Here is a 23227-nt window from a genome sequence, read left to right on the forward strand (position 1 = left end):
GCACTTTAGTTACTCTTGTAGTCTTTGTGGGCTATTCCTTCATAATAGAGCAAAGTCAGAGAATATGAGCAGCTGATAAGGGACGTGTGGGCAGCTGGTTTACTGTGATAGCAGTGCTGTCCAAAGCCCTGGCTGCGTTTTTGTGCAACGTCGTGGTTAAAACAAATAGTGGTCACTAGCAAGACTATAAATGCTACAGAGGTCAACTCTTTGGTCTGTGCAGCTCCAACTTCTGTGCACAAAATACTGCTGCTATTACTACGAATTATAATTTACAATGAACAACTTTCAAAATCTCCTCTTTTTCTTATTTTATCTTGCGGCCGCGGTCTCCGGAGCACCGAGGCAATATTTCATTGGCATCAAAGAGGTGCAGTGGGACTATGCTCCCAGCAAAATGAATTTAGTTTTGAACAAATCCCTGACGGATGACAAGTAAGTTGACCATTTTACTTTCTTCTGTTTTGCTGTTCTTCCATCATTATTAGTAATGATGTTTTAACAGCATTACACAGATTATGTAATATTATGTTATTATAATTTCGATTATTATTTATTTTAACATAGTCGTCATATTTTAAGACCCCAGACAAGCGTAATAGCAGAACATGAAATTGATAATTGTTCAATTTGTTTCAGTTACTTAATGTTTAATTCCACAGATTCTGATTAACGTCAAAGAAGAGCGATTGTGGATTACATGTACATGAGGTTGCCCACGCTTCTTCAGTTCATTATATTTCTTAGCAGACGCCCTAATCCAGGGTGATTTACAATTGTTACAATATATAACTTTTTTATAATTTTATAATATATAATTTTTAATATCAATGTACCCATTTATGCAACTGGGCATTTCCTGGAGCAATCGAGGTAGCTTTCTCAAGGGTACAACATCAGTGTCCCCCACCTGGGATTTGAATTTTACTGCTACTCCACATATATTTTATGCATAAAATACACTTTTTTAAATGTATTTATTTATTTATGTATGGATGTATGTATTTATTTATTTATTTATTAATGGTAAGACTTCAACAGTATCAGTTTAAAGGTACAGTACAATCACTGTGATGTAAGATTGTTAATCACGGACCTGCTGTCTTTACAATTAAAGAGGCAGTTTACCTAAATGTTATTGGTTATTATGATGTTATTGAACTTAATTCAAATGCAAGAATTACTAAGATCTCTTTGGACTAGAAAACACAAAATAAGCTGAACTCTTACAGTGTTTGAATATATTCCAATATCGTGTATTTTGAGATGTTTGTTCTGCTACTGTTTTTCACAGATGCATATTTAGAAACTGATTAGTCAATAGTTATGTGTATGTATCTTCTTGGTTTTGTTTCTATGACATTTAAGTGATGTTGAAAAATACTGACTGCACCATCTTCATGTAATCACCTTCATGCTGTGAGCTGTAACTTCAAGGTGGGAATGGATGCAGAGGCAAATGGGCACATTTTAAATTTGATATTTGATAAACTTGATATGTTAAAGGCACGCTGCTACCTTCCTCCAGCGAGGAGAGATGCGCATAGGAAGTGTGTACAAGAAGGCAGTGTACTACCAGTACACAGACGGCTCCTTCACACAGGAATTGGAAAAGGAAAAGTGGCTGGGCTACCTGGGGCCTGTCATCGCTGCGGAAGAGGGAGACACTATTACTATTCACCTGAAGAACATGGCTTCCAGGCCTTATACCATCCACTCCCATGGCATGAAGTACACAAAGGCCAATGAAGGTAAAGAGCTGAATTCAACACAAACGATTATACAATGTGCTCCAAACCCATTTTTATTTGACAAACCTTTTCCATTGGCAAAATTGGTCCTTCATCATGACCTATCCATGACTACTCTTTTTGTGCTGTTGTTTTCTACCCTTTAAATCAGGGGTCTCAAACTCAGTTCCTGGAGGGCCGCATGTATGCTGGTTTTCTTTCCAACAGTCCTCAATGACGTAATTGGTCTAAATGTTTAATTAGCTAGATACATTTAAACACTTATCCATGCCCCAGGATATTTTATAAGCAACTGTGTACCTCAAATCAAATGCAGTTTTAGACATTCAACTGTAAAATACATAAAAATATATGTTTTAAATGTCCAATTGAATAATTAATATTAATTGAGGACTCGGAACAAAAAACAGCATACACATGGCCCTCCAGGAATTGAGTTTGAGACCCTGCTTTAAATGACAAGTGTGGGAAGCCTGCAGGTACCCAGTCTCCAGCTGGTTGCATGTACTGAAATAACTAATTGAGGGAATTTTCTTCTCCTCAGGTGCGTTTTACCCAGATGGTACGCAGAAGGAGGAGAAAGATGATGACCATGTCTATCCTAGCAAAAACTACACCTACGTGTGGGAGCTCTCTGGATCCCACGCCCCCACCGAGGATGACACACCCTGCCTGACGCGGATCTACCACTCACACATAGACGCACCAAAGGATGTGTCCTCTGGACTCATCGGCCCCCTCATCATCTGCAAGAAAGGTAGCAGAAACTGAGTCATACAGGTTTACCCACATCCCCTGACCCTAACACACACCGTTACTAAAACTTGACCCCTAACCCAAAGAGTGGCGCTAAATTCATCCCAGTGTGTACAGGATGTAGGCAGTACTCAGGCCTACTCAGCATTCTTCCTCTGCGTTCTGCCTCCTCCTTTCAGGCACACTCGATGTGTTCGGCGACAAAGCTGCCAGCTACCTCTACGCACTGATGTTCACAGTTTCTGATGAAAACCTGAGCTGGTACCTGGACGACAACATCAAGACCTACTGCAGTGCCCCTAAGAAAGTAGACAAAGAAGATGAAGAGTTTCAGGAGAGCAACAAAATGCACGGTGAGATGAGAGCTTTGAAGAGTCAGTTGAATGACATGCGGCTCACAGGTAGTTTACATCTGGCCAGTAATGAAGACACTGAAAATTGTGGGCCTGAAGTGCCCAACTACTGATTGATTTAATTGTTTGCATTGAGCGTGAACATTTCAGAAACAAAGATGTCAGAATGGGTGCAGGGGCAGTGTTACCAAATTGTACAATATTGTCATAATGATTAGTATTATGAATAATAATGATATCACTAATGATTATCTTGATGCTACTGTGCTTGGCTCTAGCGATCAATGGTTACGTATATGGGAATTTGCCGGGGCTGATGATGTGTGTGGGAGACAAGGTGGCCTGGCACCTGTTCGGGATGGGGAATGAGGTGGACATCCACTCTGCCTATTTCCACGGGCAGATCCTGACGGACAGGAAGCACCACGTGGACACCATAAGCCTCTTCCCGGCGACCTTTGTCAATGTCGAGATGATTTCCGTGAACCCTGGGAAATGGCTGCTGGGCTGCCAGGTCAACGACCACGAGGAAGGTACTGTATAGACTGCCAAGATAAGCTTAGACTTAAATGAGGTGCAATTTGTATGCATGTCTAAATTGTCATCTTCCCCATGTCATTATGAACTGTGGTATGAAAGCCAGGCATTTAAAAATAAATTGTCTGCAGTTCACAAAGCTCTTTATCATCCATTTTTTATTCTAGCTGGGATGCAGGCATTTTTTGAAGTGAAGAACTGTTTCCCCAATGTTCACTGGCCCAGGCCTCGGGGTGAAGTCCGGGAATACTACATCGCTGCTGAAGAAGTCATCTGGGATTATGGGCCGACACAGATCAACCAGTTCTCAGGGGAAGCCTTAATATCTGACAGGTAGAACAGCACAGCCTCTTCTTTGTGACTCTAAACTGTGGGTTGTATGTAACACCAGGCTGAAGACAACTACCTCTCAGTGTTCCTGGTTCTGGTGTAAGTCAGAGCTGAGGTGTATAGGTGAACACCTTTCACCTTAGCACAGTATTTGAGAAAACCCTGGGTAGTGTTCACCTTAAACGTGTCCAGAATAATACAAATTCCAACCAGAGAACTGACTGGACTCCATTTTGAACATGTGACTCTCTCTCTCTCTGACCTTGTGCCATTAGGGATTCAGAGCCATTTTTTGAAACTGGTGCCCACAGAATTGGAGGGAAATACAAGAAGGCCGTTTACGTCGAGTACACAGACAAAACCTTCACCAAACGCAAGGAGAGGACAGCTGAGGAAGAGCACTTAGGAATTCTGGGTAAGAAAAAGCATGGTGTTGCTGTATATTTGGCAATCTGTCTTCTAATTTAGTCTAACAAAAACATTTTAAAATAACATACAGTGATGCATTTTTAAGTGCAACTGCTCCACTAAGCCTTTGTGTTTCAGTTCTGCATGTATTGTAACATTTAAAAAAAAAACGTTGGTGGTAATTTTCAGTTTCTATGTTACTTAATGATTGCTCAGTGGACCATGTCAGCACAAATTTACTGACTGTGTTTTATTCTGCTTTATTTAAATGTCAATAAAGAAAGAACAGCTTTAGACAAACTTACCTATAATTCCTAGATTAGAGCCAGAGCAAACACCAACAGCAGGGGGGAGCAATGACCTGTGGGCTCTCTCCCAGGTCCTGTAATGAGGTCAGAGGTCGGAGATATCATCCGGGTGACTTTTTGGAACAACGCGTCCCGTCCTTACAGCATGCAGCCACACGGGCTGCATTACACCAAAGCCAACGAGGGAGCTTTCTACTTCGGAGGTTAGAGGGTTTGAGGTTTACTGTAAAATATTTCTCCAAGCAGAGGGCAAATGAAACATCAGGGCTTCTGAGAAAAGTAGCATTTTATTATTATTATAATTCTTAGACACCCTTATCCAGGGTGACATACAATTGTTACAATATCACATTATTTTAACACAGTTACACATTTACACAGCTGGGTTTTAACTGGAGCCATCTAGGTAAAGTACCTTTGCTCAAGGGAACCACAGCAGTGTGCCCCACCTAAAGCCACGACCCTCTGCTCCAGAGCCCTAACCAGTATGCCACATTAGATACTCACGTTTTCATAAATTATGCAATCACTTTTTAATACATAAACTCACATTAATAAAAGACAGGATAGGGGGAAGAAAGGCCTTTATATCAGGTTTAAAGATCGTTCTGTTGGGCACAAAACATATACATTAATTAATTAAGATGTCTAACCTAAGGGGAAGCTGAATACATTGTGAACTGCAGTAAAGAAGGGCTGTGGTTTTGTGACTGTGTGGTAAGTAAACGTTGGTCAATAACTGTTTATCCTCCAGGGCAAATGCCCCCATCTGCTGCCTCCCACGTGCTGCCCGGCTCCAACTTCACCTACGAGTGGATTGTTCCCCCAGAGGGTGGGCCCACTGCTGATGACCCCGACTGCATCACTCGCCTGTACTTCTCTGCAACTGATGCGGTGAAAGACACCAGCTCTGGACTGGTCGGGCCCCTGCTGGTGTGTAGGCAACAGACCCTGAAAGCTGGGAAACAGGTAGGAAGCTGCACAGAGGCTCAACTGGGTCTGTTGCACAACACCATTGGCTTTGTAAGCAATTGTTAACTGGGACACACCCAGCTCTGCACAGATGCAGTAATGAATGCGTTGCGCTCTAGTGAACATCGTCCATCTGGTAATGTTCCACACAGTTTGCTTTGAATCGGGTCCTTGTGTATTTGAAAAAGAACATTGGAGGAATTATTTCTTTACTTATTTTTGCTTTTTGAAATCTTTCAGAAAAATGTAGCAAAAGAATTCCATCTGCTGGTGACTGTTTTTGATGAGAACCTGAGTTGGTACCTGAACGAAAACATCCAGATGTTTGCAAGAGCTCCCAGAACTGTGGACAAGGAGGATGTGGACAAGGAGGATGAGGACTTTGAGGAGTCCAACAAAATGCACTGTGAGCACCACCCTAACTGAGAAAAACACCCCATTGCACTGAAGTGTAGGCAGCCTCTTTAGATTTGTACCACACTGGCCTATAACCATTCTCATGCTCATAAAGCCATCCAGTGTAGGAAGATGGATTAAAAAAAACTAACAACATGTGAATAGATATCAGATCATTTTAGAATTAAAATCAAACCATGGATATACTAAACCTGTTATCACTTGTGCAGTCTCTTTGTAGAATACTGATTTCTGGCTACCAACATTGACAGAGTGCAGCGAGTAGTAACACAACAGAAAAACACAAAATCCAAAATGGTCTAAAACCTAACCTATGTTCAGGATTGAGAACAGCATGCACCTTTCAGGATAGAGGATTCTGGGTGTTGTGTGGAGGAAGCTTCTCAGTCATGCTGTGGATGCTGACTCCCCAGGGGAGGGTCCTGGAGGGTTTCAACAAACAAACGAAACAAGCAAGACTGGCCTCTTGGACTAGTGCAGCGTTTGCACTGATTGGTTGTTCTAAGGAGGAGGAGAAGGAGGTCAAAATCTCAGATGTTCTCAATATGTTTTGCTTTGGTTCTTCCAGCCATCAATGGGTACATGTATGGGAATCTGCAGGGCCTGAAGATGTGTAAAGGAGACAAGGTGTCTTGGCACCTCTCAGGCCTTGGCTCGGAAGCAGACATCCATGGAATTTATTTCAAAGGCAACACCTTCACTACCAAGGGGACCCGGAGAGACGTGGTTAACCTCTTCCCACATGTGTCCCAGACCGTCATCATGGAGCCTGACGCCATGGGTAAGGTTTCGGGCAGGTTTCCCTTGTAATGTAAAGTCTGGCCTGCCCCCGCTGCTCAGTTTTCTCCAGGGTGCAGTGCATGTCTGGAGAAATTGATCACCTGACTTGACACGTTCTAACGTGGGCTTGCCTGTGCACAGGGGAGATGGAGGTCGTCTGCAGGACCACGGACCACTTCAGGGGCGGCATGAAGGCAAAGTATACCGTTGAGAAATGTCACTGGTGGGACTCCAACACGAAACTGCTCACCTTCACAGACAAGAAATACTACATCGCAGCCGTGGAGGTGGAATGGGACTACTCTCCCAACCGCACCTGGGAGGATGAGAGGCACAAATTTCATGAGGAAAGGTACACAGAGCAGGACATTTTTTTCCACCTTGGTTGTCCTGTGGCTGGAATGTAGCTGGAGCCTGTTTAATTCTAGATCCCATCTTTATATTCACTGAGACCCCATTTAAACAGTCAAATTTGTCTCTGACCCCCAAGAATGCTTTGACATGTCTTTATCATAGATATCCCATTCCTGTGAACATTAATGTGGTTTATATTTTCCATTTAAGGTAATTCATTTCATATTTTTAAGTTGATATCTAAACATATAACGGGGGGAAAAAATCATTAAACAAAAATCACCCTGACCTTGTGATCCCATTTCTTTATGCTGTGACCCCAGATTTGGTCATGACCCCATTGTTGGGAACCACTGCTCCAGATAATGGCTCAACCATCCACAACCATTGAAACATCTTCCTTTGAAACCCATTTGAAAATGACATCAGTCAATTAAGCGATTTTAAAAAGACTGGGGTAGATTCGCATCGCAGTTCCTCATTTTCCTCATTTTTAAAACTCTTCTTCTTCCTTCATCTGGTCTTCAGCCCTGGCAACGTCTTCATAGAGAAAGGGGAGCGGTTCATCGGCTCCAAGTACAAGAAGGTGGTTTATAGGGAGTTCACTGATGAGAGCTTCACTACACCCAAGCAGAGAGCAGAAGAGGAGGAACACCTGGGAATCCTTGGTACGTACTGGAGTGAAAGGGCCCGAATGATATCAAAGGGTTGGCACTGAATGTGTTTACCAGTGTGGCGATGCAAGAAAAGCTTTTGGGGAAATCAGCTCTTACATAAAGTAACTTGACATTTTTCAGAACTGGTTTTAAAAGCGTTCTGGAATTGGAATCGCAAAAAAGTGAGGTCGATAAGCAATTAATTCCTTCTTATTCTGTAATTTGTTTGGTGTTGAGCCTCCGGTCTCTAAAACTTTGCAAAATGAGTTCCAAAATAAAATCTATTTTTCCCCTCCATAGGACCCATGATCCGCGCTGAAGTTGGAAATAAACTAAAAATCGTTTTTAAAAACCTGGCGGGGAGGCCCTACTCTATTCATGCACATGGAGTGAAGACTGAAAGCCCTGACATTGTGGAAACCGCCCCAGGTAATATCGCTTCACTGCTCAGAGAACGAGAATAAGAGTGGTGTCCACAAAACTGTAGCCTGACTGACTGTCTCCTTGCAGGCGAGACCCAGACATACACTTGGTTTATTCCCAAGAATGGAGGCCCTGGGGAAGGTGAGGAAGAATGCTCTATTGGGGCCTACTTCTCCACAGTGGATGCTATCAAGGTAAAACTTTTGATGTCCTGTATAATTTCATTGTGGCCTTATCACAACACTGGCACATTACACATTTTTGGCACATTAAACACAAATTACAAACCTATTTCAGTTAAGACTATCTTTCCTTTTTCTTTTATTGTTATTCCAGAATAAACAAATAGAATGTATTCAGTTTTGTGACATACCGTACATTTTCTAGTTTGTTAGAAGTCTTTAAACTCTTTATTCCATCTTGTGGATGGTAGCTGAGGACAAAAATGTAGGTCTCTTTAGTGCCTGCATGCCGACCGCACTGCACTGGGCGTAACACCCCTGTCTCCTCCTTCCTCAGGATTTATACAGCGGGTTGATTGGACCCATCGTCATCTGCAAGAAAAACTTGCTGAAGAAGATTGGGCTGAGGAAGGAAATAGAGGAGTTTGCCCTCCTGTTTCTGGTGTTTGATGAGAACGAATCCTGGTACCTGGACGAAAACATCAAAACCTATGTGAAGAATGTGATCTGCAAGGACGACGAGGAGTTCATTGAAAGCAATAAGATGCATGGTGCGTGAGCAGCCGTGAGGCATTAGAATATTAATATTAATAATGATGACCCCCAACCAAGTAACTGAAAATTCACACTAATGCAGCACAGAGCCTGGCATGTCCAGAATCCTCCTCCTTACCCCTCCCACAGGTCATGCCTCATGTCAGAGACTGAGTGATCACTTCTGTGTGCAGGTATCAACGGCCTGATATTCGGAAACCTGGAGGGGCTGACGATGTACGTGGGGGACAAGGTGTACTGGTACCTGATGGGCATGGGGAACGAGGTGGACATGCACTCGGCCCACTTCCATGGACACAGCTTCGACTACAAGGTACGGCCGCACTCTGACCCCATCTTGATCAGGGGCGCACCCCGAGAGTCCTTCAGCATCTCCTTCCCTTCATTCCAGCTGAGAACGACTGTATTCTCATTCTGAACACGTCTGTCATTCAGGTGCTGCTGACTTGCTCTAGGTTTCTAAATATAACAAGCTGGGGAGTGCGTACCGGTAGCTTCTCATCTGACAGATTGTTTTTCTTCATAGCTGGCGTATTGTTAAGTCTTTACTACAACACCCTTAAACTCAAGGTAGTAAAGTGTGACAACTAAAGAGAGCTGCTCTATGTCCCTGGGCAATGATTCATCATAATCCCGGAAAGAGAATCTTTGGTTAGCTTCCATTTTTATTTGAATTTTTTTTCTTTCCACACATTGTATTGTATCCTACTGACTTTACTGGCTCTCGGTAGGGTTCCGGAACAAAGTGAGGAACAACAAGAATTTATTTATTTATTTAATCTGTGAAATTGTGAATAACCCAGAATCCTAGCTGTTAGTGTATTTAGGAGGCGAGGTGCAATTAAACCTTTTCCTTTCCCGTGTGTCCAGCTGAGCGGGGCTCACCGCGCAGACGTGTTTGACCTCTTCCCGGCCACCTTCCAGACAGTGGAGATGAAGGCGGAGTACCCGGGTACCTGGCTGATCCACTGCCACGTCACCGACCACATCCACGCGGGCATGGAGACCACCTACACTGTGCTGGAGAAAGAGAGTGAGCCGAGGGGAGAAAGGGATGGGGTGGAGGGAAGGAGGGGATAAACGTATTGAAACCATCTCACACTGATTTTGTTTGCCTTCACAGAGTCAAAGGGCCCTCTGAGTGCAGTGAAGGACTTTTTCAAAGAGCACTTCAAAGGATAGAAGAACTAGAGGATCAGAAAACTAAACCAACCACATGAAAAGAAATCCCCAGTGTTGATTTGGTCTCATGCTGAGCATTCTGTTCTGTCCTGGATCTTAAATATTTTTTTCATTCTATTTTGTGATTAGAAATCTATTTCACTTGTCATACTTATTTTAATTGCAAAATGGATTTCTTAGTAAACTGCTTTAAAAAAAAAAAAAACTTTTAGGATTGAAATTGCTCCTTACTGGATGCGGACTTTTCCTGCTATACTTTGCAGACGTTCCAGAGCCTACGGATCAAAGTCTATAAATACTTCCCCTGCGATTTGAATGCAGGAAGACCAATTCTGCGATGCAGTGAACAGATGAGATGCACCCTCATGAAATCAAGTCATATCCTCAGCACCAGCTCCCACAAGTTGTGCCTTGTAACCAATAACAGACAATGGCATTTTACCTTTGTATTATCATTTAGAGCTTTTTATTTTATTGTATATTATGTTGTATTAGCAGACTTATGGTGTACCTACAGGACCACTTAGTGGTCACAAAAATAAAATGGAAACAAAAGCTGCACGTGTTATTAATACTGAACTTAAAAGTTAAAGGTAAGAAAAATTCACAGTATGGGATAAGTGAAGTATGGGCTCCCCAACTTTGACATGGAGCAGGAAACTCTATAAAAGCATAAACTAAAAGCCTGTGGTGAAATAAACACAACCAGAAGCCTGCTGTGTAACATTTTCCCCCAATGTATAGTTTTCATTATTCCTACAGTGCCCACTTGTGGCCAAGTAATAAAAGTACATGAATCCAATGTGTGAAATGTACAATTCGATTCTTTGGTTCTGTATATTCAGTCCATGAACCCAACACAGGCTGAGGGTAAGAGAACCATGAAGCTGGAACTGTGCTACAGAAATGTTTTTTTTGTTTGCTTATTATTTTTGTAACAAAAAAGTGTAAAAAGATGAATAAATAAAACATAATAAATACATAGTAGAACTGTAGTGATGAAGAGTAAGAAAGCTGAACTTTTGTCCAACATTCTTAGTCATAATTGTGGCCTACATTTAGTGGTTCTGTCCAAAAGTGTACATTTTGGGGAAATTTGGGTCCCCTTTCCATAAGAGCTTGTCCTTGGCGTCCCTCAGGCCGTGATGCTCTTCTGAGCGCAATGGAGAAGATGAGGAAGGAAGAACGCTGCCGTCCCGTCGTCCGGCAACAGCTTCAGGAATTCCAGTGGGCTGAGCTCCATGGCAACCACCACCAATGTTTCTGCACTCAGGGGAAAAAGACAAACAGTTCAGATTTCACAACTTAGTAAAATCCCTCAATGTTGGTCAAAGTTCTGTTCACACAGGTTGCTAAACATGCAATGTTTGTCCACATTCCAACATTGGACAGTATTTTAAATACATAAAATAATCTAACCTTTCAGTGATGACAACAACACAGTATTGTCAGTGCCAGTAGATTTTGTTCTCTTGCATAATTCAGGTAAAAGCTTTTGCCACCAAAGTACCTAGAAGAGAAGTGCGGGGAAAAAAATACTAAAATTAATAACAGTTATGTACCTAACCTGAACTCTTCCTGTTCAATAGTGTTTATGTGGTTAAGAGTATTATTGTGAGAAATTTAGTGGTATTTTGTTAAATTAGGGTTGCAATTTGGTCAGGGTTAGAGTTTTCTGTAAACATAGGCGTTTGTTAAGGTTAGGTTTATTTCTTTGATCACTTAACTGGATCCAGTGTTGACAACGGCTGTTTTGGGGGCATAAACTAGGGTAGGAAACCTACTGATGTAACAATTGTTCATTGTGAAAAGTAAAATAGTAATATAGATGTGTGCGTGCGTGTGTGTGTGTGTGTGTGTGTGTGTGTGTGTGTGTGTGTGTGTGTGTGTTCAGCCGGGCAAATGTGTAGTTGATTGTGTGGTTTGTTGGACGCACCATCCTGTCCTGCAGCAGCTCGTGGTTGGCGTAGGGCACTATGGCCTCAGGGCAGCGGTCCAGCAGGCTGTCGATGCAGCGCTCGTGTTGGCCCAGCTTGGTGGCACAGAGCACGTGCACACCGAGCCCGACGCCATCGCTGTCTGACAGCTGCTCCAGCAGGGGGAAGATGGAGGACACGTCCAGGGAGGGGCCGCACAGCAGGGCCTGGGAGACGGTGGGAGAAGGAGAGCAGGTTTTTGTTTAGCCCAAGTTGAGGAAAATACTGTACTGTACAGTGAGGGAAAAAAGTATTTGATCCCCTGTTGATTTTGTACATTTGCTCACTGACAAAGAAATGATCAGTCTATAATTTTAATGGTAGGTGTATTTTAACAGTGAGAGACAGAATAACAACAAAAAAATCCAGAAAAACACATTTCAAAAAAGTTAAAAAATGATTTGCATGTTAATGAGGGAAATAAGTATTTGACCCCTTCGACTTAGTACTTGGTGGCAAAACCCTTGTTGGCAATTACAGAGGTTAGACGTTTCTTGTAGTTGGCCACCAGGTTTGCACACATCTCAGGAGGGATTTTGTCCCACTCCTCTTTGCAGATCCTCTCCAAGTCATTAAGGTTTCGAGGTTGACGTTTGGCAACTCGAACCTTCAGCTCCCTCCACAGATTTTCTATGGGATTAAGGTCTGGAGACTGGCTAGGCCACTCCAGGACCTTAATGTGCTTCTTCTTGAGCCACTCCTTTGTTGCCTTGGCTGTGTGTTTTAGGTCATTGTCATGCTGGAATACCCATCCACGACCCATTTTCAATGCCCTGGCTGAGGGAAGGAGGTTCTCACCCAAGATTTGACGGTACATGGCCCTGTCCATCGTCCCTTTGATGCGGTGCAGTTGTCCTGTCCCCTTAGCAGAAAAACACCCCCAAAGCATAATGTTTCCACCTCCATGTTTGACGGTGGGGATGGTGTTCTTGGGGTCATTCCTCCTCCTCCAAACACGGCGAGTTGAGTTGATCCCAAAGAGCTCGATTTTGGTCTCATCTGACCACAACACTTTCACCCAGTTCTCCTCTGAATCATTCAGATGTTAATTGGCAAACTTCAGACGGGCCTGTACATGTGCTTTCTTGAGCAGGGGGACCTTGCGGGCGCTGCAGGATTTCAGTCCTTCACGGCGTAGTGTGTTACCAATTGTTTTCTTGGTGACTATGGTCCCAGCTGCCTTGAGATCATTAACAAGATCCTCCCATGTAGTTCTGGGCTGATTCCTTACCGTTCTCATGATCATTGAAACTCCACGAGGTGAGATCTTGCATGGAGCCCCAGACCGAGGGAGACTGACAGTTATTTTGTGTTTCTTCCATTTGCGAATAATCGCACCAACTGTTGTCACCTTCTCACCAAGCTGCTTGGCGATGGTCTTGTAGCCCATTCCAGCCTTGTGTAGGTCTACAATCTTGTCCCTGACATCCTTGGACAGCTCTTTGGTCTTGGCCATGGTGGAGAGTTTGGAATCTGATTGATTGATTGCTTCTGTGGACGGGTGTCTTTTATACAGGTAACAAACTGAGATTAGGAGCACTCCCTTTAAGAGAGTGCTCCTAATCTCAGCTTGTTACCTGTATAAAAGACACCTGGGAGCCAAAAATCTTGCTGATTCATAGGGGATCAAATACTTATTTCCCTCATTAACATGCAAATCAATGTATAACTTTTTTGAAATGCGTTTTTCTGGATTTGTTTGTTGTTATTCTGTCTCTCACTGTTAAAATACACCTACCATTAAAATTATAGACTGATCATTTCTTTGTCAGTGGGCAAACGTACAAAATCAGCAGGGGATCAAATACTTTTTTCCCTCACTGTATATGCGATGCAATTGGGGCCTGACTATGCACAGAACAGACCTTTAAAGACAGCGGCCTGCTTCCAAACAACAGGATCCAGAACCTGTCTCACCTGTAGTTTCTGGAGGTCCTCCTGGTAGTCGTGGGTGAGGTTGAACTGGGGGGGGGTGATGACGTTCACCCAGGGGAAGAGCAGCCCGTAGTGAGAGCAGGAATTGATCTATTAAAATAAAAGTCATTGTTCTCTGTGAAGCTGAACACTATGAGAAACACCACTAGAAAGTCCAAAGTCAAAGGTGTGCGTTTAACCCACCAGGTCCTCAGCCGTCTTTAGTGGCTTTATGCCGGACCTCTCCCTCCTGGCGATGCGGTCAATGTACACCGAGGCCAGGCGGAACAGCAGCTCCTGGATCACGGCACCCTGCGAAGAGGCCACCAGCAGAGCTTCCCAGAAGTCCACCAGGAGCTGAGGCCCACTCTCTGCCTGGCTGCTGCCCTCTCTACACAGCTCCTGAACAAGACACACACACATTAGCCAGCCTTCCTCTCGGACACCCTCCCAAATTCATGACGTTGCGGCACATTTCACAGCCGTGACATTTCAGTGGCTTTTCCGCGACGCTCCACTCCTCTCACCTGAAAGAACGAGTCCGCCTCCTCCAGCTTCAACTTGCTGTTCTCGTGCAGCGCCACCATGGCGGCCACCAGCAGGCCATCCTGCATGTCGCTCAGGTGCTGTGCCAGGGCTGTGGGCACTGCCGCCTTCCCCTGCCGATGCAGCAGCAGCCTGGGTTCCTCCAGGAAGCCATACACCTGCAGCATCTGTGGAGACACCGGCCGCAATTACAGCATCTGTTCTACATGATGCCTCTTGTCAAGCTGCTTTTTTTGCTTGGCTTTTAATGCTCTTTTTGGGGAGGCCATTTTGGGGGCTATTCAAATAACATTAAATAGTGTTAGACCATGGGTGTAATATATCCAATGCCCTGCTCAGAATCTCCTGCCTCTGTACCTCTGCGTGGCGATCCATCTCCTGCCGGTACAGCGCCAGGTCGCCCATCTTCAGGGCGACGGCTGCCTTGCACAGGGTGACGATGACAGCGGGCAGCGAGGCCTCCAGGTGCTGCAGATGGGAGTAGGCGGCCGCGCTGGTGGCGTTCTTCATGAAGGGGCTGCACACCACATGGGGCAGCTGGGAGGGCTCCACAGTGCTGAAGATGTCCAGCACTTTGTCTGCAGTCTCCTGTTGAGAAAAGAAGAGCAAAGCCCGGATTCAAAAGTCACTGACCGTGCTTGGGTCGCTCTCCCACACACAAGCTGGGCAATGTGCATTGACTTCCTGCATTGACCGATTTTATGGCCATTTTGTGGCGGTCAACAGGCAGATACAATTCTGCACTCGTGCTAACAAACCACGTGTGTGTTTAATGTATTTTTAAGTCCTCTAGGTGCGATTTGTTTACCTGACTCAGCTCTTCCATGGTCTCCTCGTACAGGGAGTGCTTCAGGAAGAACAGGAAACCTTTCCCGAAGGTTTCTGTGCCGCCCCCGAAGGCCACGTTCCGGTTGATGATCTCAGTCACCAACAGGGAAGACATCTTGTAGTAGGGGAGGGCAAGGTGACAATCCCTCTCATCGCTCCTAAACACAGAACAGGCAACATCACCGGCACTGCAGTCAGCCTATCAGCAGGAAACTGGGGTGGGATGGGATTTGATCGTATCTGGGATGGGTACAGTGAGTGCTCACCTGCTGTAGCAGTCTGCCATCTGGGCACAACTGTCCAGAAAGGCGTCCTGCAGCTCGTCCTGTTCGGCAGGGCCCCTCTCCTCGGGCTCCTGCAATGTGGCCCTGAGCAGCAGGTGCGCCTCGCTCAGCAGGTGTTTGCAGCTGTGGGAGCGGGGGCTGGACGACTCATACTTCTTGCTGTACTCCACCTGCAGCGGGGCACAGAGCACACCGTCACGGCTGCCCATCTCCGCCTTGGCTAACCCCACCACGGTTGACGCTCCCTCCCACTGCTCCTGAGCTATCACTATCAACTTGGAAGTGGAGATTCCTACGGAACGGAACAAATACAGGCTGCCCATATGAAAATGGGCACCTCAGTGCTGTGCCCATGATATTGATACCTTCATTCTGCACAAACATCTGCATCAGGCCATGTGTGTTAGTGTGTGCTCCGTTCTGTGCTTGGGGTTCATGTCCAAGCTTTGTAGCGTTGTCTCTCTGTACTCATTCCGTACAGAGACATTTACGCTTGTGGCTTTTCCCACCAGCTCTCTTTCAGGTTCATATTCTGAGAGTCCGTACCATTTCTCTGTAGAGCTGGATGGTGGACACAGTGTTGACGACGTAGAGGTTCCAGCCGTGACCGCCATCCGCTGGTTCCGTCTGCTTTGGAGTCGCTGCCTTTTTGGACCTGAGGGACGACCGAGCACAGAGCACAGAGAGCAGGGTGTTAGTCTTGCACTGTAGTCAGTTTACTTTAACTACCGCACTGGAGAGAGGTATGTAGAATACTACTTACTGTAAAATGTCTATTTATATATCTATCTGTCTATCTAACTTTCCACCTATCTATTCAGTGTGTTAAATGTTTATGATTATTGCAAGATTGTTTTTAAGATTCACAGTTCACATCTCTCCACTACAGACCTGCTCAAAATCACTGAAGACTACATTGGCAGAGACATGATGTGTCTGGCAAACATATAACTAACAACATCACACCCAACTTCAAAACCTACACTCACCTAAAGGATTATTAGGAACACCATACTAATACTGTGTTTGACCCCCTTTCGCCTTCAGAACTGCCTTAATTCTATGTGGCATTGATTCAACAAGGTGCTGAAAGCATTCTTTAGAAATGTTGGCCCATATTGATAGGATAGCATCTTGCAGTTGTTGGAGATTTGTGGGATGCACATCCAGGGCACGAAGCTCCCGTTCCACCACATCCCAAAGATGCTCTATTGGGTTGAGATCTGGTGACTGTGGGGGCCAGTTTAGTACAGTGAACTCATTGTCATGTTCAAGAAACCAATTTGAAATGATTCGACCTTTGTGACATGGTGCATTATCCTGCTGGAAGTAGCCATCAGAGGATGGGTACATGGTGGTCATAAAGGGATGGACATGGTCAGAAACAATGCTCAGGTAGGCCGTGGCATTTAAACGATGCCCAATTGGCACTAAGGGGCCTAAAGTGTGCCAAGAAAACATCCCCCACACCATTACACCACCACCACCAGCCTGCACAGTGGTAACAAGGCATGATGGATCCATGTTCTCATTCTGTTTACGCCAAATTCTGACTCTACCATCTGAATGTCTCAACAGAAATCGAGACTCATCAGACCAGGCAACATTTTTCCAGTCTTCAACTGTCCAATTTTGGTGAGCTTGTGCAAATTGTAGCCTCTTTTTCCTATTTGTAGTGGAGATGAGTGGTACCCGGTGGGGTCTTCTGCTGTTGTAGCCCATCCGCCTCAAGGTTGTACGTGTTGTGGCTTCACAAATGCTTTGCTGCATACCTCGGTTGTAACGAGTGGTTATTTCAGTCAAAGTTGCTCTTCTATCAGCTTGAATCAGTCGGCCCATTCTCCTCTGACCTCTAGCATCAACAAGGCATTTTCGCCCACAGGACTGCCGCATACTGGATGTTTTTCCCTTTTCACACCATTCTTTGTAAACCCTAGAAATGGTTGTGCGTGAAAATCCCAGTAACTGAGCAGATTGTGAAATACTCAGACCGGCCCGTCTGGCACCAACAACCATGCCACGCTCAAAATTGCTTAAATCACCTTTCTTTCCCATTCAGACATTCAGTTTGGAGTTCAGGAGATTGTCTTGACCAGGACCACACCCCTAAATGCATTGAAGCAACTGCCATGTGATTGGTTGGTTAGATAATTGCATTAATGAGAAATTGAACAGGTGTTCCTAATAATCCTTTAGGTGAGTGTATATTGTATATGCTTTGCAATGTCATTCGATCCAGTTGGGTAATTCAAGTATTTATCACAATCTTTCTTTCCCCCACCCCTGGGGAACTGCTACTTTAACTACTCTGTCAGCAGGTAGGAATACTGAAATGGGTAATGCAAAAAGTTAAAATGAAAGAAAGAATTTGATATTACAATTAGTATGCATCTCACATGATTGCTACTATTGCTAAACAGTACTACAATTATTTGATTGGTTCCATATTTGCCCCCCCAAAACAGTCTCACAGAAGGCATTTCCATGGTCATTTTTGTATGTTAGGACGATGGCGTGGTTTCAAGGAAAACTTTGGTAGTTTGTTTGACTACCTTCTATATTTTATCATATTAAGAAACTAGTCTTATTATAAAGTATAATCCAATTATCTCTCATATGACAAGCTGGGAACAACAACAAAGATGCTCCAAAAGTACACTGATTTTCCATACCTCTCACCCTCCCTTGGTCCTATAAACATTTTTTTTTTTATGGCAGGCAAGTTTTGCGATGGGAGCCCTGCAGGGGCTTTTCAATTTATTAAGAATACAACTTATTGACAAATCACACAGGAACCACAATTACTGGATACCCTTATAAAAGTTTCCTGGAATTTAGCATGGTTAAGCAAACCAAGTGAAGTCACTGTAAAGAATGGAGAGGTATAGCAAAACCAGGATACAAACCATAGCAAACCACAGCAAGGTAAAATACTTGCATAGACCATTGGAGAGATTAACTTCTACATTTATCTTTTCTTTGACCGAATTAAGCAAAAAATATAGGGTAATAAACACCGGTAAATCTCAAATGACCAAACAAATTAGCACGGCAAACTTTCATAAGGGTTTCTTGTTTTTTTCTTATTAGGGGAAATCTTTCATTAATTAATAATTAGGACAAACTACAATTTGATTGGCAAGCCACAGTGCACATAAGGAAGTCATTACCAGAAGCAGGGTTATGTGTTAGAGTGCAGAGGCTTTTAATGAAATCCGCAGCAAAGCACAGGACAGAGGAGCCGAGAGAGGCTGGAACTTACAGTAATGATCTTGACAGGAAGCGCTCTAATCCTGGTGTGGATGACCGCTCTAGACCTACCGCTAGGAAAATCCCTGCTAGGGTTTTCTGATCTTTCAATTCTCTACAACAAAGTGGCACAAAGTTCATGTATCCACCGTTCCATTCTGTGACATTGAATCAAAATCCACACTCGAGAAAAACTAAAAAACATTACAATGTACAGAATTAAGATTATTTTCCACCAGACTCAAACCCAGTACCCCCTGCCACAGGGACCTCCCCCCAGGAAAAACTTGTAACTTTTAACTTTAAAAGCTCAGTGAGGACATGTCTGTTCCTCTCACATGAATGAGAGCTTAGGGGTTTCTATACTGTACTGGTTCTGGGGAATTGAACAGCTTGTTTTCACCTTGATGTCATGTACCCTTTATATCACAGCGCAGACAGTAAGAGGAAGCAGGAAGCTGATGAGGTTTTAAGTCCATGGAGAAGGTTGACTTCAAATTGTAATCCAGGTTGCAATGCATTTCTAGATTTGAAGTGGAAGGCCTGTGTGTTTAGTTTTCCACAATATGTTAGCTCCACACAATCAGTTTAAACTGCTTCACAGAAGGGGTTCAATTTGATCTAAAATGCAAAGGCCTAGGAAAAGCAAATCCCAAAATGCAATGGACCTGGAGGTTTTGTGCAGACAATCCATGCACTTAAAAAGATTTAACAGAAAATAAAGATAAAGCTTCATAAAAAGAATGACATCAATTTTTTATGGACATTCCCAAACCTAATCATGTTTTTCCTAGCTCTAAGCTTTGCGGTGTCTGACTGCTTTCAGCCCGTGGCCTCTTTCGCTCGATACGTACTGTGCCCTCTTTGTGGCTCTTGCCGTGTCCTCCTCGCTTTCCAAGTCGGCTGCAGTCAGCAAGAACACGTGGTTTCTCACGTGACACAGGGCTTTCAGACCTATGAAGAGCTGTATTCTGAGAGCACAGACCTCCATTGTAGAGGGAGGGCAAGCCTGGGAGGAGAAATCACAAGACGATCAATTAACTTAATCTGTTTTCCCCATTATCGATGCCCTGCAGGCAGAATTCGTTTCTCTCTGCTTGCCTCAGCCCAAGTTGGAAACGTATTTGCAAACCCCCAGTGTATAAATAAAACCATGCCTGTACTTACCTTAATGGTCGTATCGATGTAGGGGTCCTCGGCACGGGCCACCACGGCACTCACCCGGACTGTGAAACACATCAACGCGTTTCTGAGGGAGGAGAGGGGGTTATTTTAATATGGCAGGGATCTATCTTCTGTTGGTCCTGAACTGTGACTACTGCAACGTGCTCTGACACTCTGCAGACAAGGCACCGGGATCCAGTGTGGAGTTACCTGGTGATAATGTGCAGGAAGTGGTTGCTCAGCACGGCCTGCTGTGCTTTCTCAGGGTACTGGTAGGTAGAGACCAGCTCCACTGTGTTTTTAAGGCTGTAGATGTAGCCCATGCTGGGCAAGGAGAAATAACAGAAGATGCTGACTGGCTCTCTCTGCTTCTCCTCACAAGACACCTCCTGGTTACCTGCCACAGAAGAGCACCAGAAAGAACCATGACAAATCCTATAGACACTCAGTCAGTCTGCTGGGTGAAATATTGGGGGAAATCAGAACTGCCTGACCTCTCCAAACAGTACTCACTGGATGCTGTGAAAACAGGGAGAAGCTGAAGGGAATGCAGGCAGGTCTCCTCCACACTGCAGCCTTGGAAAAAGTCAGGAGCGAATCGCCTGGTGGATAAAATATAGTACAATATGAACAGCCCTATCAAGTGTCAAATTGGTCCCAACGTCACTGAGATCATGAATCACCAGACCTTGATTTCTGCTTGATTGAATACAAAACAAATCTACTGTTGACAAATTCAGCAGTGTATGACTAGCAGGTCTGTGGGTCAGGTGTGGACTGTTTTACACTGTCCTACCTGTACAGAACGTATGAGATGCCAAGCTCCTCCCTGGGCTCCCGCTCTATGCCTGTCTGCTCCAGGGTGACCGAGATCCCGCAGTCTCGGGCCTCCTCCCCGAGCAGCTCCTGGAGTTTGGGGAACACGTAAAAATCCTCGGGATCCTGGGCAGGAGCCACTGCAGAATTGCCCTCTCTCCTCACACCTAGGCAACAATACCGGGCTGAAAAACAGCACTTCTTAATCTCAACAGCACACACACTTCTCACACAGGGCCAGTAGCCCATGTACATATAAAACTTCAGCATCATGAGCTAAAAGTTGTGGTAAATTTGAATGCTACCTGGCTGGCCTTCCTCCTTACAGGCGATGACCACATCCTCCAAGGCCAGGGTGTGCTGGTGCTGGCTGGAAGGGCATGGTTCCAAGCGGTCCAACCTGACCACCAACACGTCCAAATCCCTCTGCAGGGCCACGTAGCCTGCGCAGAAAGCCACCTGCGTCGGGGTCCAGCCGTCTGTGTGGAGGATGAGGAAGCGCTCAAAATCAAGGGCGTACTGCTGCTCGCTCAGGACCCGTCTCTTCAGGGTGAAGATGACCGAGCTCTGGGTGCAGCCCACCAGGAGGTCCCCACTGACGCCGCAGCACGACACACACAGCGGCGGCTCGAACAGCGGCATCTCGATGATCTCCATCTGCTCCTTCGGGGCGGCCCGGAACGAGGAGCCCCGCAGCAGGTGCCCCAGGAGCCGGACCCCCACCCTGGTCTTCTCGGCTGACTGGTAGCGCCAGTTAGTGTAGACCCGCAGATAGGTGGCATTGTTCTTCTCCTCGATCGTCACCACGTAGTCCCCTGGGTGAAAGAGATGGCACAGCGTGTTGAGTAACTGAACTATGGGGGCGGAACACTATCTCTAAACCTTATACTCCATTTACCATTCTGAGATTTTACTCTTTTAATTTGACTACAGACTACATATTTACATATACATAGATCAACACATATAATAATAATAATAATAATAATAATAATATAGTAGTAATGCAAATGTACAGTCATACATCCACTGATTGACGTTTCTGATGAATAAAAACACCCCCATTTGGATAATTAAGGTTACTTATATTGAATAAAATTAATAAGTATCCATCAGCTGCACTACATATTCTCGTATCTGGTTTGCACTTTGGCTGGAAGGATACAATGCCAAAGTGAACTGACGTTAAGTAAATAAATCAATAAATGAATAAAGAGCTGCAGCAGGAGGCCAGCGGACAGAGGCCAGTGGCAGGTACCTATTTGGCTGTGAGCGATGCTCTGCACATTCCCCATGGTGGCAATCCTGCAGATCAGTCTACAGCCTTCCTCGGCGATCAGAAAGGCCTCGATCTTGCATCCTCCCGCAGACACCACAAACAGGGCATCCCCCCCGCAGCAGAACAGCCCGGGCTCCTGCTCCGTGGGCACGATCTGCTGCGAGGCGAAGGGGTGGCAGTTGTATACGTGAACCATTTCAACTTCAGCTGCGATGTGTTGCCAGGCGGGTTATCAAACAGTCACAGAAACAAGACAAAAGGCATGTTTTTCAATCAGGGTAATCCGTGCCTGGCGTTTTGGGTAGATCTGTATCACATGTGTAGTCGTCTTGTGATTACCCGCTATAGGGAGTGGAATGACGATGGAATACGATTTGTTTCGTTTTCTTTAATCTCCCAAACTCACGTTCTAAAACAGATATTCCAGTTTGCGTTAAAAAACAACAACAATAAACTGTTTCTAATACAAAGCGGTCAATCGTCAGCCGGACAGAGCAAACTGAAACTTCCAGTTGTTTACATCATGTTGCTGTCAAGGGGAGGTTTTAGCGCAAACTGCCCTCCCATAGGTTAAAAAAATGGTACTGTTAAAAAGGCTTGAAATCTTGATTTTTCTATTGGTTCGTTGTGTTGTCAATCTATAAACACGCCCACATTCGAAACATTTTAAAGTTTTCTATTGGTCAGGGCTGAAGACTTCCGCGTTTATTACATTGTTTATGGCAAGTCATCTCCTCCTGTTCCTGAGCATCAGCTGTTGTTATGTGTGTGGTCCAGCAAAGCAGCACGTTGAGCGAGAGTTACTCTGTTTCCTTTTTAAATTGTATTTTATTTGAAACTTGAGATTGAAAGGGGAAAAAGTACTAGCTAGTTTCTTCAATTATTTATTTGCAAAGCTTGTTCTGACAAACATTTCCTGCACTGTTACCCGATACCATATTCAACTATATAATCTGTATATTATAGATATATAAAGGCAACACTAAGATTTTTGTGAATTTACACACACTGTTTTATAATGTTATAACATCACAGCACCAAGCGGTCACCTGTCCTGAAGTTGGTGGCTATTATTGTAAAATGCGTCCAATATGTAGATATTACAATGGAGGAAGCGTGGAAAGATGTATTTCAGACATGTACTGTTAAATCAATGTGTCATATTTGTCATAAATTCCGCTTTGATAGCTGTAATTTCAGGTAAGTT

The 23227-nt window shown here is 44.5% G+C and overlaps 2 protein-coding genes across 5 annotated transcripts; one reads left to right on the forward strand and one right to left on the reverse strand.

The window, feature by feature from the left end:
- The first annotated feature begins 221 nt into the window (after nt 1–221).
- cp (ceruloplasmin) lies at nt 222–10959 on the forward strand. The gene is made up of 19 exons (XM_066709570.1): nt 222–435; nt 1507–1751; nt 2296–2508; nt 2687–2860; nt 3139–3393; nt 3565–3730; nt 4003–4142; nt 4515–4646; nt 5198–5412; nt 5656–5821; nt 6401–6613; nt 6754–6964; nt 7495–7634; nt 7923–8051; nt 8133–8239; nt 8565–8778; nt 8956–9095; nt 9653–9815; nt 9906–10959. The coding sequence occupies exons 1-19, from the start codon at nt 278–280 to the stop codon at nt 9962–9964; spliced, it is 3240 nt and encodes a 1079-aa protein (XP_066565667.1). The 5' UTR covers nt 222–277; the 3' UTR covers nt 9965–10959.
- On the reverse strand, nt 10145–22563 carry hps3 (HPS3 biogenesis of lysosomal organelles complex 2 subunit 1). Of its 4 annotated transcripts, none has more exons than XM_066709572.1 (18): nt 22000–22563; nt 21047–21556; nt 20722–20908; nt 20439–20527; nt 20136–20322; nt 19929–20010; nt 19616–19770; nt 18775–18876; nt 16059–16167; nt 15495–15682; nt 15209–15386; nt 14758–14988; nt 14382–14567; nt 14059–14256; nt 13858–13965; nt 11901–12107; nt 11384–11474; nt 10145–11227 (listed from the first exon to the last, which is right to left on the reverse strand). In XM_066709572.1, exons 1-18 carry the CDS (start codon nt 22214–22216, stop codon nt 11100–11102), a joined length of 3153 nt encoding a protein of 1050 aa, XP_066565669.1. In that variant the 5' UTR covers nt 22217–22563; the 3' UTR covers nt 10145–11099. The 4 variants fall into 4 exon arrangements, with proteins under 4 accessions (XP_066565669.1, XP_066565668.1, XP_066565671.1 ...); XM_066709571.1 differs by having other exon boundaries at nt 20722–20926; XM_066709574.1 differs by lacking the exon at nt 18775–18876.
- Between the last annotated feature and the right edge of the window lie 664 nt (nt 22564–23227).

The sequence above is a fragment of the Amia ocellicauda genome, chromosome 7, assembly GCF_036373705.1.
Source record: "Amia ocellicauda isolate fAmiCal2 chromosome 7, fAmiCal2.hap1, whole genome shotgun sequence".
Lineage (NCBI taxonomy): Eukaryota > Metazoa > Chordata > Actinopteri > Amiiformes > Amiidae > Amia > Amia ocellicauda.

Bases quoted from the DNA above. Each gene is read 5' to 3' on its own strand.
- cp (XM_066709570.1), top strand. From the start codon at position 278: ATGAACAACTTTCAAAATCTCCTCTTTTTCTTATTTTATCTTGCGGCC. The intron at 3,394-3,564 runs GTACTGTATAGA...TTTTTATTCTAG, and splicing joins GGTCAACGACCACGAGGAAG to CTGGGATGCAGGCATTTTTT. The intron at 9,096-9,652 runs GTACGGCCGCAC...CCGTGTGTCCAG, and splicing joins GACACAGCTTCGACTACAAG to CTGAGCGGGGCTCACCGCGC.
- hps3 (XM_066709571.1), bottom strand. From the start codon at position 22,216: ATGGTTCACGTATACAACTGCCACCCCTTCGCCTCGCAGCAGATCGTG. The intron at 16,168-18,774 runs GTAAGTTCCAGC...GTCGTCCCTCAG, and splicing joins TTCCTGTCAAGATCATTACT to GTCCAAAAAGGCAGCGACTC. The intron at 14,568-14,757 runs GTACAGAGGCAG...GTGTCTCCACAG, and splicing joins AGATGGATCGCCACGCAGAG to ATGCTGCAGGTGTATGGCTT.